General features: G+C 45.5%; 2 protein-coding genes across 2 annotated transcripts in view; one reads left to right on the forward strand and one right to left on the reverse strand.

Annotated features, from left to right (window-relative positions):
- Nucleotides 1–956: 956 nt before the first annotated feature.
- LOC144600532 (uncharacterized) overlaps nt 957–17,555 on the reverse strand; it is a 100,479-nt gene continuing 83,880 nt past the window's right edge. Inside the window, exon 7 of the mRNA XM_078412204.1 lies at nt 957–1,070. Within this exon, the coding sequence (XP_078268330.1) occupies nt 1,015–1,070 (56 nt within the window). The 3' untranslated portion in view covers nt 957–1,014. The remainder of the gene's footprint in view (nt 1,071–17,555) is intronic.
- On the forward strand, nt 7,281–11,351 carry LOC144600530 (torsin-1A-like). Its single transcript, XM_078412203.1, has 2 exons — nt 7,281–8,271; nt 9,435–11,351. Exons 1-2 carry the CDS (start codon nt 7,294–7,296, stop codon nt 9,486–9,488), a joined length of 1,032 nt encoding a protein of 343 aa, XP_078268329.1. The 5' UTR covers nt 7,281–7,293; the 3' UTR covers nt 9,489–11,351.

A 17,555-nucleotide genomic window follows, 5' to 3' on the forward strand; every position in this document is an offset into this window, starting at 1 on the left:
TCTCTGGAGAACATGGATAGGTGACATTTCGGGTCACCCATCCATGTTCTCCAGAGATGGTACTGACCCGCTGAGTTACTCCGACACTTTGTATCTTCTCATGGGAGATGTATTCTCCCTTTGTTGATGGAGCTCAATGCTGAAAGGAAAACCTCGTGGACTTTTTTTACAAAATTATTCCGATTCAGTGATACTCGGCTGTAAAAGAAAAGATTGATTTTGCAACTGTTCAGAGGGCAGAAACGCTGAGAATTAAAAGCTTGTTGTCAGAGAGATTTATATCGCTGTGTAACTATTCAATCCAAAGGAACATCAGTGGATCAGAGTCAAATTTAAAAAAACATGGAGTAAATAAGGGAAATGCTTCAAATTCCTCAGGATTAATGGTGTTGCCAATAGAGACACTTAACTTCTTGAATGCCAAGCAAAATTAAAGTTATGCCGACATGATTGTCTATAAATATCCAGTGCTCTATACAATATTCAGGAAGACTTCAATATAGTGTACTTTCGCATGTCATGAGGATGTTCCTGATTATTCTGAAGCTGGTGAAGCTTTGATGTAAAATAGTCACTGTTTTCAGACAGCAAAGATAGCAGTCAAAACGTAGTTTCAGCCTGTCCCCTGTGATGGAGACAGAGATCAAGTGTAATTTAGTTTAATTTATTGTCACGTGTATAGTCAAAAGCGTTTTGTTGCATGCTAACCAGTCAGCGGAAAGACTAGACATGATTACATTCAAGCCGTCATCTTTGTACAGACACAGGATAAAAGGAATCACGTTCAGTGCAAGATAATGTCCATTAAAGTCCGATTAAAGAGAGTACGAGGGTCCCCAATGAGATGGATGGGAGGTCAGGACTACTCCTCTAGTTGTTGATAGGATGGTTCAATTGCTTTATAACAGCTGGGAAGAAATTGTGTCTGAATTTGGAGGTGTGCGTTTTCACACTTCTGTATCTCTTGCCTTATAGGAGAGGGGGAAAGAGGACCAGGATGAGACTCATCCTTGATTATGCTGGTGGCCTTGCCAAGGCACCATTTGCCCACTTGACATGAAGTTGAAGTTCTGAAAAAGAAAGGAAGCTCACTATTCTGTGAATGACATATGAAATTTAGTCCTGTTATTTTTCCACTAATGTGGGATTCACACTTGAACATAGAACATAGCTCATGAACAAGCCATTCGGCCCAAATTTGCCATGTTAAACTAGTCATCTCAGCCTGCACATGATCCATATTCCTGCATTTCCATGTGCCTAGCTAAAAGTCTCTGAAATGCCACCATCATATCAAGTCAAGTCAAGTCAAGTCAAATTTATTTGTCACATACACATACTCGATGTGCAGTGAAATGAAAGTGGCAATGCCTGCGGGTTGTGCACAAAAATAATTACAGTTACAGCATATAAATAAAGTTAATAAGTTACTAAACATAGCACAAAAAGTGTCGACAAAAATTTAGTCTCTGGGGTTATCAAAGTTGACAGTCCTGATGGCCTGTGGGAAGAAGCTCTGCCTCTAACACCACCATCCTGCAGGCACCAACCATTCTTGACGTTTGTTCAACTCCTTGAAGTTGATATTTCTAATCCAGGCAGTGTTCTGACAAAACTTATCTGCACCCTCCCCAGAGCCTTCACATCCTTCCTGAAATGCGGTGACTAGAAGCCCATACACATGCTGATCCATACACCTGGCGATTGGCGGAACGGTGGCGCAGCGGGAGAATTGTTGCCTTACTGCGCCAGAGACCCGGGTTTGATCCTGACTAAGGGTGCTGTCTGTACGGAGTTTGCACATTCTCCCCGTAACCACATGGGTTTTCTCCGGGTGCTCTGGTTACCTCCCACATTCCAAACACGTACATGTTTGTCGGTTAATTGGCTTCTGTAAAATAAAAATTGTGTGTAGGATAGTGCTAGTGTACAGGTGATTGCTGGTCGGCGTGGATTCGGTGGACCTACACTGTTTCCACCCTGAATCTCTAAACTAAACTAAAAGCCTCTTGAACACCACTATCATATCAGCCTCCACTACCAACCATGGTAGTGTGTTCCAGGCACCCACCACCCTCTGTGTAAAAGACTTGCCTCGCACAGGATTGAAAGTGCAATGGGATTCGACGCTGCTTGTTTATATTTCACTAAGCGGATGGATCACATGCTTTAGTGTCAGAAAAACAGCACAGCTTTAATTATTTGGCTTCTGCAGCAGTTATAAAAAGAAAATTCATGGTTCAAAGAGAGGTTAAGATTATTTACCAACGCAACTTACCAAAAGGGCACAACGTGTGTTCGGCTAATTGTATCACGCAGGAGGAAACTGTTCAGCCATTGTGCTTTGTTAATAAAGTTAAGGAATTAGACCCCATGACCTTTCTCCACATAAATATTTCCTTTCAGATATTTATCTACATGCTATCCAAAAGCCTCTTAAACACCACTATTGAATCTGCCTTCACAATCATCCCTGGTAGTATCTGAAGAAGAGTCTCGACCCAAAACGTCATCTATCCCTTTTTTTTACAGAGATGCTGTCTGACCCGCTGATTTACTCCAGCTTTTTGTTTCTATCTTTGGTTTAAATTAGCATCTGCAGTTCCTTCCTACACATCCCTGGTAGTGTGTTCCAGGTATCCACCACCCTCTGTGAAAATTGACTTGTCCCGCACATCTCCTTTAAACTTTGCCTCTCCCCCCACTAAATCTATGTCCTCTCGTATTTAACATTTCCATCCTGGGGAAAAGGTACTGGCCATCTACTGTACCTATGTCTCTCATCATTTTATACACTTAGTCCTGGAGTCATAAAGTGTGGAAACAGGGCCTTCCACCCTACACAGAAATCATTAGACTTTACTTTAGACTTTCGAGATACTGCGCAGAAACAGGCCTATCGACCCACCGAGCCCGTGTTGACCAGCAATCATCCCGTACACTAGCACTATCCGACACACTAGGGACGATTTACAATTTTACCAAAACCAATTAACCTACAAACCTGTACGTCTTTGGAGTGTGGGAGTAAGCCGGAGCACCCGGAGAAAACACGTGCAGTCACAGGGAGAATGTACAAGCTTTGTATGGACAGCACCCATAGTCAGGATCGAACACAGGTCTCTAGCGCTGTAAGGCAGCAACTCTACGGCTGCGCCACTGTGCCGCCTCAACACTAATCATTACTAATCCTCTTTTTCTTTATTTGTATTGACATATTCACATTGTATTATCCACTAACTGTAACTTCCACACCCTAAAGCTAAACCCATCCATGCAACACAGCTTTTGAATATCACCTCTGCCTTAAAGGTTTTTATGAGGTTTACCCAGTATTTAATGAGATGCTGTGGGCACAGAATTAGATGCAGATACAAGATTGATGCTCACTGCTTTAACACACTAAATTATAAAATATTGCAGAGTTCTGAGCAATCTTTGATTTGATTCTCCCCGAAGCCAAGAAGAATAATCTTTTATTTAAAGTTCTGAATTCAGTGTAGTAAGAATTTCCCAGCTATTTATTTGTAGGTATACAGACAAAAAGTTATCTGATGATCTTTCAAGTCTACATCTAATATTTTGTAATACAAGAAGGAAGATATGAATTTCTCAGAACCTCTGTTCAGTGACTAGGATTCTAATCATTGCAGGATGATAAAAAAATATTAATTATTCAGTGTATTGTACAGCATATTTGATATCCTGGAGATTTTTCTCGGTCTAGCCTCTCTAATCTTAAGACTGCTTCTCCATCAAAGATCCATATAATTACCACTGAACTCCAGACATGAAGAATTTTTCTGGAGACGGAAGGGAGAGGGGCGGTTGGCAAAGTGAAGGCACTGTATGCAGGGACTGGATGAGGAAATAAGAAAAAGGAAATTCCCAGCTGTTATCGGGCACCTGAATCATCCTACCACAACCAGAGACCAATGCTGAACTACTGTCTATCGCTTCGGTCACACTCAGTCTATCCTTGATCGGACTTTGCTGGCTTTACCATGCACCATCATGTATCTACACACTGTAAATGGCTCAATTGTAATCATGTACTGTCTTTCCGCTGACTGGATAGCATGGAAACAGGCCCTTCGGCTCAAGTTGCCTATGCCAACCAATATGCCCCATCTGCAGTACCGCCCGCAATAGCCTATATCCCTCTGAACCTTTCCTATCCATGTACCTGTCCAAATGTCTTGTAAGAAAATAACTGCAGATGCTGGTACAAATCTAAGGTATTTATTCACAAAATGCTGGAGTAACTCAGCAGGTCAGGCAGCATCTCAGGAGAGAAGGAATGGGTGATGTTTCTGGGGTCAAGACCCTTCTTCAGACTCTTCAGTCTGAAGAAGGGTCTCGACCCGAAACGTCACCCATTCCTTCTCTCCTGAGAAGCTGCCTGACCTGCTGAGTTACTCCAGCATTTTGTGAATAAATGTCCAAATGTCTTTTTAGGTTTAGGGTGAGAGGAGGAAGATTTAATAGAAACTTGAGGGGTAACTTTTTTATACTAAGGATGGTGGGTGTACAGAATGATCTGCCAGAGATAGTAGTTGAGGCAGGAAGTGCCGCAATGTTTATGAAACATTTAGACAGGTACATGGAAAGGGTAGGTTTAGAAGAATGTGGGCCAAATACAGGCAGGTGGGCCTAGTGTAGATGGGACATATTCGTCGGTGTGGGCAAGTTGGGCCGATGAGCCTGCTTCCACGCCGTATGACTCCATGACTCTAAATGCTGTTATAGTGCCAGCCACAACTACCTCCTTTGGCAGCTCCTTCCACGTACCCACCACCCTCTGTGTGAAGAGGTTGCCCGTCAGGTTCCTCTTAAATCTTTCCCCTCTCACCTTAAACCTATGTCCTCTGGTTCTTGATTCCCCAACTCTGGGCAAAAGGCTGTGCATTCACCTCATCTATTGATTGATAGATGATTTATGATTTATTAAATCATGATTTATGATGATTTATTACGCCTCTATAAAATCACAGCTCAGCCTTCTGTGCTCCAAGGAATAAAGTCCTAGCCTCCCCAACCTCTCCCGATAGCTCAGGCCCTCAAAATAGAATTAAGATGAAGATAGATTTAAGATTAGGATGGAAGGATGTGAAGGTGTGTGCCGGTACAGTGGAGGTTGGAGATGGATTTAGAACAAGGTACTGTGGGGATAAAGCCGGAAGCTGCGTTACTCACAGTGTTCCATACATCATGTTTTAGGTCACAATTTGTGTGAATCTATTTAAAGTAACACATTATAATTTGATCCACACAGTCAGAAGGACAGGAGAGGATTACTACTCAGACATTATGAGTGTTTCTAACCTGGAAAGTGGGTCAACAGCTACATGATGAATGATGTCATGCGCGGCTGGGATCGAGTGTGAAGCAGTATATTCTGGGACCTGCTGCCCCATTCCTTCTCACAGGCAATGACATACACCACCCTCGTCTCAGTGCTGTGCCTCTTTGCTGCTTCTGGTGAGACTTGTCAGAGCCTGTTTAACCCACTCTGTGCTGGGTTTAAGGCCATGAGGTTAAAAGCTGGAGTTAACCTTGGTGCACAGTGATCAGCCAGGCAAGAGCGGGAAAAAGAGAGAAAATATATATATGGGGGAGAGTAGACTTTAGAGAAGCAACGTGGAAACAAGCCATTCGGCCCACCGAGTCTGCGCCAACCAGCAATCACCCCGTACACTACCACTATACTACACACTAGGAACAATTTACAACTTTATTGAAGCCAATTAACCCAAATATTTTCTCAGGGGCCTCCATAGATAGAGTCATAGGCAGAGACCTATCCTACCCTGTTTGTTTGTAATTTCTCAGAAAATACAGAAGGTTGGCACTCCTTAATCAGCTATAGGTGGAGCAAGGTAAGAATGCCGGCCATGATGAGTTGTGGTCCTTTCTCAGGATACATCGGTCCAATTATTTTCTCCATGGGCCAATGTCACAGAGTCCTACAGCATGGAAACAGGCCCTTCGGCATAACTTGCCCATGCCGATCAACATGCCCCATCTTCACTAGTCCCACCTGCCTGTGTTTGACCCTTATCACTCTAAACCTATCCTATCCATTGCCTGTCCAAGTGTCTTGACTCCTAGAAAAACTTAGGCGGCAGAGTATTATAAGAAGTCTGGAAGAAGATGATGGATTACAGTAGGTTAATTGGCTGGGTAAATGTAAAAATTGTCCCTAGTGGGTGTAGGATAGTGTTAATGTACGGGGATCGCTGGGCGGCACGGACTTGGTGGGCCGAAAAGGCCTGTTTCCGGCTGTATATATATGATATGATGATATGATAAAGATAGGTCAATAAGGTTGTGTCGGAGAGAAATGCAGATGCTGGTTTAAACTGAAGATAGGCACAAAATGCTGGAGTAACTCAATGGGTCAGCCAGTGTCTCTGGAGAACAGGAATAGGTGACGTTTTGGGTCGAGACCCTTCTTCAGACAATAAGAGTGTTATGTTAAAGACAGAGGTGGACATGCAGGGAGTGTCTCATTATTCCCATTACCCCATGGAGACGGCTTTGGGATTTTCACCAGTTTGGGATTGTTATTGCAATGAAATAAGCAGGACCATGCATGATTGACAGGAATTGAAATAGGTTGAGACAGGGAATACTTGGATACAAAAATAGCACTGCCTTGCCTGTTCAATGGAAAACATCCAGTGTGCCTTTGAAACTGTGCAGCTGTATCCCATTGTCAGTGGTCCATGTACTTGCAATTCATCAATAGATGTCTTCTGCTTGAAGGGCAGAGCATCAGTCTACCTGTGTGAGCAGTGCCATTCCTCAGACAGAATCATTAGCATTGTGAAAGACTTGACAGGGCAGGAGACAGAGAGAGAGACAGAGAGAGAGAGAGAGAGACAGAGAGAGAGAGAGAGAGACAGAGAGAGAGAGAGAGAGACAGAGAGAGAGAGAGACAGAGAGAGAGACAGAGAGAGAGACAGAGAGACAGACAGGCAGGCAGAGAGAGAGACAGAGAGAGACAGAGAGACAGACAGGCAGACAGACAGGCAGACAGACAGGCAGAGAGAGAGGCAGAGAGAGAGACAGAGAGAGACAGAGACAAAGAGAAAGAAAGAAAAAGGCCAGTTGACTGTTGTCAGCACCAATTCCTGCCTGTGTGGATGCCCCTCACAAACATGTCTGGCTGAGGGTTGGAGGGGGAAAGGTCAGAGGGGCGGATGTGACGACGCCTGCTCTTCCGCCGGGTTGCCGGGGCTCGCTGCGTCTCGTCGCCTGTTCAGGGGCGGCCGCCAGGAAACCGACAACATGAAGGTGATGGTCCGGGCTGTGCTGCTCATGCTCCTGCTCCTGTCCACTCCTTTTATGGCGGCCTTGGAGCCCATCAGTATGGCCACCGCTCTGACCGGCCTCTTCACCACCTTCCCCAAGCTGTACTGTACGTTCCAGGAGTGTTGTGAGGACGAGTGGGTGAAACTCAACCTGACAGGTTTGAAGATGGACTTGGATAACAAACTATTTGGACAACATATTGCCAAGCAAGTTGTTTTGAAGGCTGTCAATGGTTTCTTCACAAATCCAAACCCCAAAAAACCTCTAACTTTGTCTCTACACGGCTGGACTGGGACAGGCAAAACCCTACTTAGTAAAATAATAGCTGAGAACATTTACGCTAATGGAATGCGGAATGCATATGTTCATCAGATTATCGCCACTTTGCACTTCCCTGACTCTGAATATCTCAACCACCATAAGGAGCAGCTGCAGAAATGGATCCGTGGTAATGTGTCCATGTGTGACAGGTCCATGTTCATTTTTGATGGCATGGACAAGATACAAGCAGGCCTTATTGATGCCATTAAGCCTTATTTGGAGTACCATGATAACATTGATGGAGTGGTGTACCGGAAGGCAATTTTCATTTTTCTGAGCAATGCAGGTGGAGAGAGGATTAATGAGATTGCACTGGACTTTTGGAATAGAGGAAGCAAAAGGGAGGAAATTCAATTGAAAGATCTTGACAGTAAACTGTCTATTGGAGTCTACAATAACAAAAACAGTGGGTTCTGGCACACCAGCCTCATTGATAGAAACGTGATTGACTACTTCGTCCCTTTACTTCCTCTGGAATATAAACATGTCAAGTTGTGTGTCAAAAAAGAACTGGTAGCCAGGGGTCATCAGGAGGATGAGGAAATTATTACTGCTATAGCTAATGAAATAACATACTTTCCAGAAAATGAAAATATCTATTCAGACAAAGGCTGCAGAATGGTAGCCACCAAGGTGGATTATTACGTGTAGAATATGTGTTTTTTTTTATTGTATATGTTGCTTTTTGACACTGGACACTTTTTTAATTAAAAAAATAAAATTGATGGGGTCAAAAAAAAAGGGAAAAAAAGAAGAAAAAAAAAGAGAGAGAGAGAGAGAGCAAGAGAGGGCGAGAGAGAGAGAGAGAGATTGTCTCTGTGTATGTATCTATATATATATATATATTTATATATACACACACACACACACATATATATATATATATATATACACTATATATATAAATGTGTATATATATACATACACAGAACAATGAAATTCTTACCTGCAGCAGCACAACATATGTAAACATAGTACTCTGTAAACAATATAACAAACAAAAAAAGGTTCTGTATATTACATGTACAGTATATGCATATATACACATACACACACATATGTATATATATATATATACATATGAATGGGTATGTGCGTATATATATCTTTTTTTCTGAAGAACTTTCATATTCCTGAAGAAGCCATCCCTGAAGAAGCCAACATCTCTTATACTAAAACCAAGACAAAATTCTGAACATAAGCAGAAATGGCGAGATCAAGTCAAGGAAAGCTGAGTTAACGTTTCAAATTTAGTTTGGTGTGTGGAGTTTGCACGTTCTCCCTGTGACCATGTACATTCTCTCACAATCCTCTCTCTATTCACTCCCTTCCTCCTCCTAAATCTGTCTCTCACCTCTCCCTCCTGCTTTCTCCCATCCTTCCCTCTGTCCCTTCCTTACCTCTACTCCCTCTATGGCACAATGATGCAGCGGTAGATTTGCTGCCTCACAGCACTAGAGACTTGCGTCCAATCCTGACTACGGGTGCTGTCTGTGTGGAGTTTGTACGTTCTCCCTGCGGCCGTGTGGGTTTTCTCCAGGTGCTCCGGTTTCCTCCCACATCCCAAAGATATGCGGGTTTGTAGGTTAATTGGCCCTCTGTAAATTGCCCCTAGTGTGTAGGGAATGGGATAACATCGAACTAGTGTGAACGGGTGATCAATGATTGGCATTTAATCGGTGGGCTGAAAAGCCTGTCTTCAAGCTGTATCACCAAACTAAACTAAACTAAAGTGATGACCGTGCTTTAGCAGACGAGCTGAAATGTTAACACTCACTCTTGCTTTCCTTCCACAGTGGTTCTCTGACCCACAGTTGCATTTGCAATATTTTCTGTTTTCATTTCAATAACATCACTCTGATCGACTGATCACGTACCAACATCGATTGGAGAAGAGTGTCCTTTTGGTTCACATAAATAGTGCATGTGCCAGTGAAGCCTGCAAAGCAACAATATGTGTGCAGTACAATTCCCTGGCCCCATGGGAAGTTTATGTGATTTATGAAAATATTTCACTCTATAACACCGATGCTGATAACTAGTTGGACAGAGAAGTAATGGATTTTCTGGCCTGGCTGGCCTCTCCCCCCCTTCTCCCCCCCCTTCCCCCTCCCCCCATCCCCCCTCCCCTCTCCCCCATCCCCTCCTCCCTCCCCTCTCCCCCCTCCCCTCTCCCCCCTCCCCTCTCCCTCTCCCCTCGGCCTTTGCTGTCGTTGCCTTGCCTGGATTTGTAGCCAGCAAACAGGTCGCCAGCATTTCATGGAATTAAAGGATCTCACTGAATGAAAGGAGGCCATTTGGCCCGTCACGATTATGCCGACACCACAGATGCTGGGATATTGCGTAGCACACAAAATGCTGCAATAACTCAGCGGGTCAGGCAGCATCTCTGGAGGACATGGAATAGTGATGTTTTGGTTCAGAACTCTTTTTTGGCCTGATTTGTTCTGGCCTTTTCTCACCTCCAGTTTATTTTCCATCCTCTATCTTTCTCGTGGCCCTCAAGCCCCGGTGCCACCACAACCCCAGAGAAGGGTCCAGACCCGAAGGTTCACCTATTGTAAGATTTGAGAAGTTTTCCCTCATTCTGCAAGCAACACCAAACCAAAGAGCTGCAGTTTGGACATTTTAAACGGGAGACTGGGGCTGATAGCGGAGAAAGGCTGCGGTCAGTTTACCAAGGGATGTCACAATCCATGGGTCCTAAGATGGCCGCGGGACCTCGTGACCAGCCACAAAAGCAAAAACCTTACAGCCCAGTCTCTAGGTTTCTGCAAAGCCACGGCCAGAACAATGGATGGATATTGGCCATGCAGAAACCTGCGAAACCAGGTCGAAGTCCAGACACTGGGGCGCTGACATCAGCATACTCGCAATGCCCCAAGCCGACCTACACAGTTAATCTCGTTAAAGGGGCACAATAAGCCCATAGAAAACTACCTGGTAGGTGATGGGAAACCAGTTAAACCCATCACCTCGCAACGAAAAACCAATTAACATACCGTCTGGCCATCCCCGGTACCCCCGGACATAACGCAGGACAAAGGGAAAGCTCAATACATATCTTTTAAACAAAGAGATCCCGAGATCTGGCGGGAGATAGGACGGGCCAGAATTAGTATAACTGGCCACGATTTTGGGGTTTGAAACTCATGCAAGAAAAACTGCAAGGAGCGCAAGCCAGGAGGAAGACGAAAAGGACAGGCAAGAAAGACACGCTCGCAGCAGGGACAGCAACGCTCGCAACGACTGGCCAGGAACGCTCGCAGCAGGGACAGCAACGCTCGCAACGACTGGCTAGGAACGCAAGAAACGGAAGGAAGAAACTCACGGGACAAGCACGACCCTCACGGAAAGCAGCGGAGAAGCAGCACGAACAGCCAGTAACCCCAGTAATAGCCCCATGGTGAGCATGTACCCCGATCCTGCACATCCTGGACATAGTTTTAGTGTAGAGGGGAGGGTGGTTTGAATAAATGTGGGTGTATAAATGAATATGTGTTGGTCAAGTTTGCGATGTGTCGTACGTTCCCCATCTTACAGTCAAGAATATGTCTAATAGAACTGTGTCTTAAGTATTCGTGTAGTTATGCATATGTCTTTTAGAACTGTGTCTAAGTATTCGTGTAGTTATGCATATGTCTGATAGAAATGTGTAAAAGCATTCATGTACCATAGTCCCAAGCGCTCAATAAAAGCCTTTTCCATTTAAACCCTGGTCTTCAAATCTGGTCTGGTTGAGTTTTTTTCTGCACTATCAACGCTCCTGCATCTAAGTCCAGTGTCTAGAACCGTAGGGGGTGAGTGGGTCGAACCACTCACGGGGAACCAGTGTGCGCGGTCTGGTCAAGGGATCAGAGCAAGGCACAGGGACCTTAGGTCGGGCGAAAGCTCGGCGCAGAAACCACCTATCCTTTTTTTCCAGAGATGCTGCCTGACCCGCTGGGTTACTGCAGCATTTTGTGTCTATCTTTGGTTTCAACCAACATTAGCAGTTCTTTGTTTCCCCAACCCCCCCCCCCCCCCTTCATTTTCCCTCCTCTCTACACTCATCTCTCAGTCCCAAGTCCTCTATTTCTCTTTCATTGTCCATCTTTCCACCCCCTGACCCCTACAACTCCAATCCAGGACAACAGGACTTTATGGCAAAGTTAAGACCCTTATAATTTTGAATTTACAATCGCCGAGTCATACAGCACAGAAACAGGCCCTTCTGCCTAACTTGCCCATGCCAACTAAGATGCTTCAATTGCACTAGTTCCATCTGGCTGTGTTTGGCCCATATTCTTCCAAACATTTCATTCTGCTCTGTATGTACTGGTTCCTTTTCCTTTTGTTCAATATGAAGTATTTCAGAATGATCTTCTTGCACCTGTGGTTCGACAGGTTCTATAGTCGTTGCCAAACTGCTTTTGGCTATTTGCGGCTTTTCTCTTGCCTTAGCAAAGGTAGGGCCTTTGACAGTTCCTCCTTTCAAATAAGAGTTCATCACTGCTGCCGAGCTGTATCTTGATTTCCTAGCCTTAAGTACATTGAGTCTTGTCTTGGCTGCTGCCATTGCAGCATCTAGTTCCAATCGTTCCTTCCATCTTCTCAGCTGTTCTTTCTGGCTCTCCCATTCGAGCTCCATTTCCAATTGTCTTCTCTTCTGCTTAATTGACAATTCTCTGTTTTTCAATTGTTCACCTCGTTTCTTCTGTTCTTCCATTCTTCTCAGTTCTTGTGCCTCAATCTCATGCCTGTCTTGCATGAAGGCAGCCTGTTCTGCGAGAACAATGCCTTTAAATCTGGTGACACTTCAGCATACAGTGTTGCCAGATCACACCTAAGCAAAGGTATTAAAAGGGCCAAAGACACCCATAGGCAACGGGTGGAAGATCACTTCAACACCACGGACACCAGAAGCATGTGGCAGGGTGTCAGGGACATCACTGGCTACAAGAGCAGCCCTGCCTGCCCCCACAGCGATATGGCATTGACCAACGAGCTTAACACCTTCTTTGCCCGCTTTGAAACTGGCAAAACCACCTTGAGTGAAAGAACCCCAGCCGAGGCGGTGGGACAGGTCTTGCAACTGAGCACACAGGAGGTACAACGCGCTCTGCAAAGGGTCAACCCACGCAAGGCTGCAGGACCGGATGGTGTTCAAGGAAGGGTACTGAAGGACTGTGCTGAACAGCTGGCTGAGGTATTCACCAAGATCTTTAACCTGTCATTATCTCTGGCTACGGTCCCCAAGTGCCTGAAGTCGGCTATCATAGTTCCGGTGCCGAAAAAAGCAAAGATCTCCAACCTGAACGACTACCGCCCGGTTGCCCTAACGCCGATTGTCATGAAGTGCTTTGAGAGGCTAGTCCTCTCACACATCAAATCCAGCATCCCTGACTCACTGGACCCACATCAATTTGCATACAGGGCAAATAGATCTACAGAGGACGCCATCTCTCTGGCTCTTCACACTGTCCTGACTCACCTAGAGAGACAGGGCACGTACGTGAGGATGCTATTCATAGACTATAGCTCCGCCTTCAACACGGTCATCCCCACCAAGCTCATCACCAAACTCCACCAGCTAGGCCTTAGCTCGTCATTATGTGACTGGATCCTGGACTTCCTGCTGGAACGACCGCAGGCAGTGAGAATGGGCCCGCACCTGTCCTCCACTATCACCCTGAGTACCGGCACACCACAGGGCTGTGTTCTGAGCCCCATGCTCTACTCCCTCTTCACACACGACTGTGTTCCTGCATTCGACACCAACACCATTGTCAAGTTTGCAGATGACACAACGGTGATCGGGCTGATCACCAACGGGGATGAAACAAACTATAGAGCGGAGGTGCAGAACCTGGCGGACTGGTGCTCGGATAACAACCTGTCCCTAAATACCACCAAGACCAAGGAGCTGATCATCAACTTCCGTAGGTCACATAACGGGGAATATGCCCCGATCTCTATCAATGGGGTCAGTGTGGAGAGAGTGTCCAGCTTCAAGTTTCTGGGCACTCACATTTCGGAGGACCTAACATGGTCCAATAACACTGCTGCGCTGGTCAAGAAGGCACAACAAAGACTGTTCTACTTAAGAACACTGAAAAAGTCTGGTCTACCCCAACAGCTGCTGAAGACCTTCTACCGCTGCACCATAGAGAGCATCCTAACGCATGGAATCCCTGTGTGGTACCTCAGCTGCACGGAGGCAGAAAGGAAAGCTCTACAGCGGGTAGTCCATAGAGCTCAGAGGGCCATCGGAACACAGCTACCAGACTTGGAGGGCATCTACAACACACGATGCCTCAGAAAAGCCACCAGCATCCACAAAGACTCTTCACACCCCTGCAACAGTCTGTTCGAACTCCTTCCATCGGGCAGACGATACAAGGCCTTCTATGCCCGCACCTCCAGACTCAGGAACAGCTTCATCCCCAGGGCCATAGCTGCTATGAACCGGTCCTGCTGAGCCGGATGGCCACAACGCATAGATCAACTTGCACTTTACCCTGTCCAAAACTGTTACAACTGTTCGTTTCGTTGGGTTGCTGCTGTCTAAATTACCTAAATTAGTGCATCGTATGGGAGGCGCATTCCCAATCTCGTTGTACCCCCTGGGTACAATGACAATAAAGATATATTGTATTGTATTGTATTGTATTGTATTGTCTGCCTTAGCCTTCATACAGAGTGCAGAGTGCGCCCAAGATGCACGAGATGAAGAACAAGATTTGAAGATCAATTTAGAGTTTGAGACATTTGAAGCACTGCCTTCAGGTCCAATGATGTCTAAGTTTACACAACTTTGCTGTGTAGCACTCTCAACAATGGAATGTGTAGTTTGAGGACCATTCTTAGTACCTGTGTAAACGCTATAAAAGTTTCAACTGTTTGGTGAATCTGCTGATTTTGCTTTTTGAGCTCATCTTCAGGCAGTGGTAACTTTACCAGTGCTTCCTTGATTAATTATATCAGGTTAGATGATACTCCATTTACATTTTCACCTGATTCCATGTTCTCTTTCACCATTTCTATTAACTTGGCAGCCTGTTTATATCTTGAGTTTTTCTGTTTTTCTTCTTCTTCAATCTCACGCTGGCTTCTCAGGGAGATAACCCACTCCAAGATGTAAGAGAACTTTGAAGATTTACCAATTGAAGAAAAACCATTCGCCCTTTGGGAATCCATTCTGTGGCTCCCGACATTGGAGCCTCCGCCAGGCAGAGAAAATCCCGCGGCCTATTTCAGGCCGCACCGGACGGTGAAAGGTCTGCGGCGGGCCGACCCAAGCCCCGCGATCCGGGGCGGGTGAAGACACTGCTGCTGCCGGACGAGTCAGGGGAAAGGGGAATTAGAGATATAGACAATGATGTAGAGAGATAGAGAACAATGAGTGCAAGATATGCAAAAAAGTAATGATGATAAAGGAAACATGCCATTGTTAGCTGTTTGTTGGGTGAAAACGAGAAGCTGGTGTGACATGGGTGGGGGAGGGATAGAGAGAGAGGGAATGCCGGGGTTACTTGAAGTTGAATATTAATACCACTGGGTTGTAAGCTGCCCAAGCGAAATATGAAAAGCTGTTACCAGAATGATGCCTGGATTAGGCGGCATTAGCTACAGGGAGAGATTGACAGATTGGATTGTTTTCTCTGGAACACTAGAGGTTGAGGGGAGACCTGCTAGAAGTATATACAATTATGAAGGCATAGATACGGTAAACAGTCAGGTCCTTTTTCCCCAGTAAGGTAAAATCAAATACTAAATGGCATTTCTTTAAGGTGAGACAGGCAACATACGAGGGAGAAGTACATGACAATTTTTTTAGTGTAGTTGTCACGTCTACTGAGGTACATTGAAAGGCTCTTGTTGCATGCTATTCAGTCAGCAGAAAGACTATACATGATTACATATAAGCCAACCACAGTGTACAGATACATGACAAAGGGGATAATGTTTAGTTTTAGTGCAAGGTAAAGCCAGTAAAGTCCGATTAAAGAGAGTCCGAGGGTCTTCAATGGGGTGGCTGCTAGGTTGAGACCGCTCTCTAGTTATAGAGCCATAGCCATAGAGTGATGCAGTGTGGAAACAGGCCCTTTGGCCCAACTTGCCCACACTGGCCAACATGTGCCAGCTAGACCAGTCCGACCTGCCTGTGCTTAGTCCATATCCCTCCAAACTTGGCCTGTCCATGTAATAGTTGGTGACAGGAAGATTCAGTTGCCTGATGACAACTGGGATGAAACTGTCCCTGAATCTGGAGGTGTGCATTTTCACACTTCTGTACCTCTTGCCTGATGGGAGAGGGGGAGAAGAAGGAGTGGCCTTGCCGAGGTAGTGTGCAGCATGAAGTCAATGGAAGGGAGGTTGGTTTGTGGGATGGTCTAGGCTGCATCCACAATTCTCTGCAATTTCGTGCAGTCTTCAACGTTTTTTAAACAGAGGGTGGTGGGTGCCTGGAACATGCTGCCAGGGGTGATGGTTGAGGCAGATACGATAGTGGCAATTAAGAGACTTTTGAATAAGCAAACAGGTATGCTGTGAATGGACCGAAATATGATATGTGTAGGCAGATGGGAGTTGTCTTCATGTTCAGAACAGACATTGTGGGTCGGAGAGCTTGCTTCTGTGCTGCACTGCTCTATATTCCATGTTTGCGATTCTATTAATTTGTGGCCTTCAGATGGGTTGAAGACAGAAAATAACTGGAATAAAATTCTTTCTCTGGAGGTCAACAAGTGAAAATATCAATAGGCTAGGCTGTTTTAAATTCAGGTCACACCAGTCTGCAAGGTTACTCTCTCAGTCACGCCGGCACTCCCTACACTCCTTGAAGTCACAGTGCTTGCAGCAGCTGTAACTGCTTTTCCGATAGGTGACCTTCTTAAGAAAGGAAATGCAGGCTTTAATTTTCAGTTTACATTGTCTTCATTATTGTCACGTGTACTCTGGTATGGTGAAAAGTTTTGTTTTAAAAGCTATCTATGCTATGGGCGGCGTAGTGGTAGATTTGCTGCCTTACAGCACCAGAGACCCAGAGGTTCAATCCTGACTACGGGCGCTGTCTGTATGAACTTTGGACGTTCTCCCCCTGACCTGCATGGGTTTCATCCGGGTGCTCTGGTTTCCTCCCATTCTCCAAAGATGTACACGTTTGTAGGTTAATTGGCTTTGGTAAAAATTGTGAATTGTCCCTCGTGTGTGTGTGTGGTACAGTGTTAGTGTGTGGCGATCGCTGCATTTTGGTAAGTTAAAACAGAGCAGGAATCACACAGTAAATAAGTTCATATGTCCACGTCATTGGAGGAGAATTAGACCATTTGCCCCATTGAGTCTACTCCACCATTATATCATGGCTGATCTATCTTTCCCTCTCAACTCCATTCTTTTGCCTTCTGTAACCCGACACCCTCACTGTCATAATTCTGTCAATCTCCACCTTAAAAATACCCAATGACTAGGCCACCATACTCGTCTGAGGCAATGAATTCCACAGATTCACCACCCTCTGACTAAAGAAATTCCTCCTCATCTCCTTTCTAGAGGTGCATCCTTTTACTCTGAAGTTATGCCCTCTGATCCAAGACTCTCCCACTAGTGGAAACATGGAAACACCTGGAGAGTTGAAGCAGGGACGAGAATAGCATTTAAAAGACACTTGGACAGGTACATGGATAGGAAAGGTTTGGAGGGATACTAGACCAAGTGGACCCGTTGGGCCCAAACCTCTCCTGCATTGGTGCAGCACCCTCTCCTCCCCCCTCCCCCTCCTCCACCCCTTCTCCTCCCCCTCCCTCCCTCCCTCCCCCTCACTCCTTCCTTCCTCCTCTTCCCCTCCCCTCTCCTCCCCCACCCCTTCCTCCCTCCACATCCCCCTCAACCCCCCTTTTCTCCCTCCTCCCCCCTCCCTCCCTCCCTAGGAGATA

This window comes from Rhinoraja longicauda, chromosome 15, assembly GCF_053455715.1.
Source record: "Rhinoraja longicauda isolate Sanriku21f chromosome 15, sRhiLon1.1, whole genome shotgun sequence".
Taxonomy (NCBI): domain Eukaryota; kingdom Metazoa; phylum Chordata; class Chondrichthyes; order Rajiformes; family Arhynchobatidae; genus Rhinoraja; species Rhinoraja longicauda.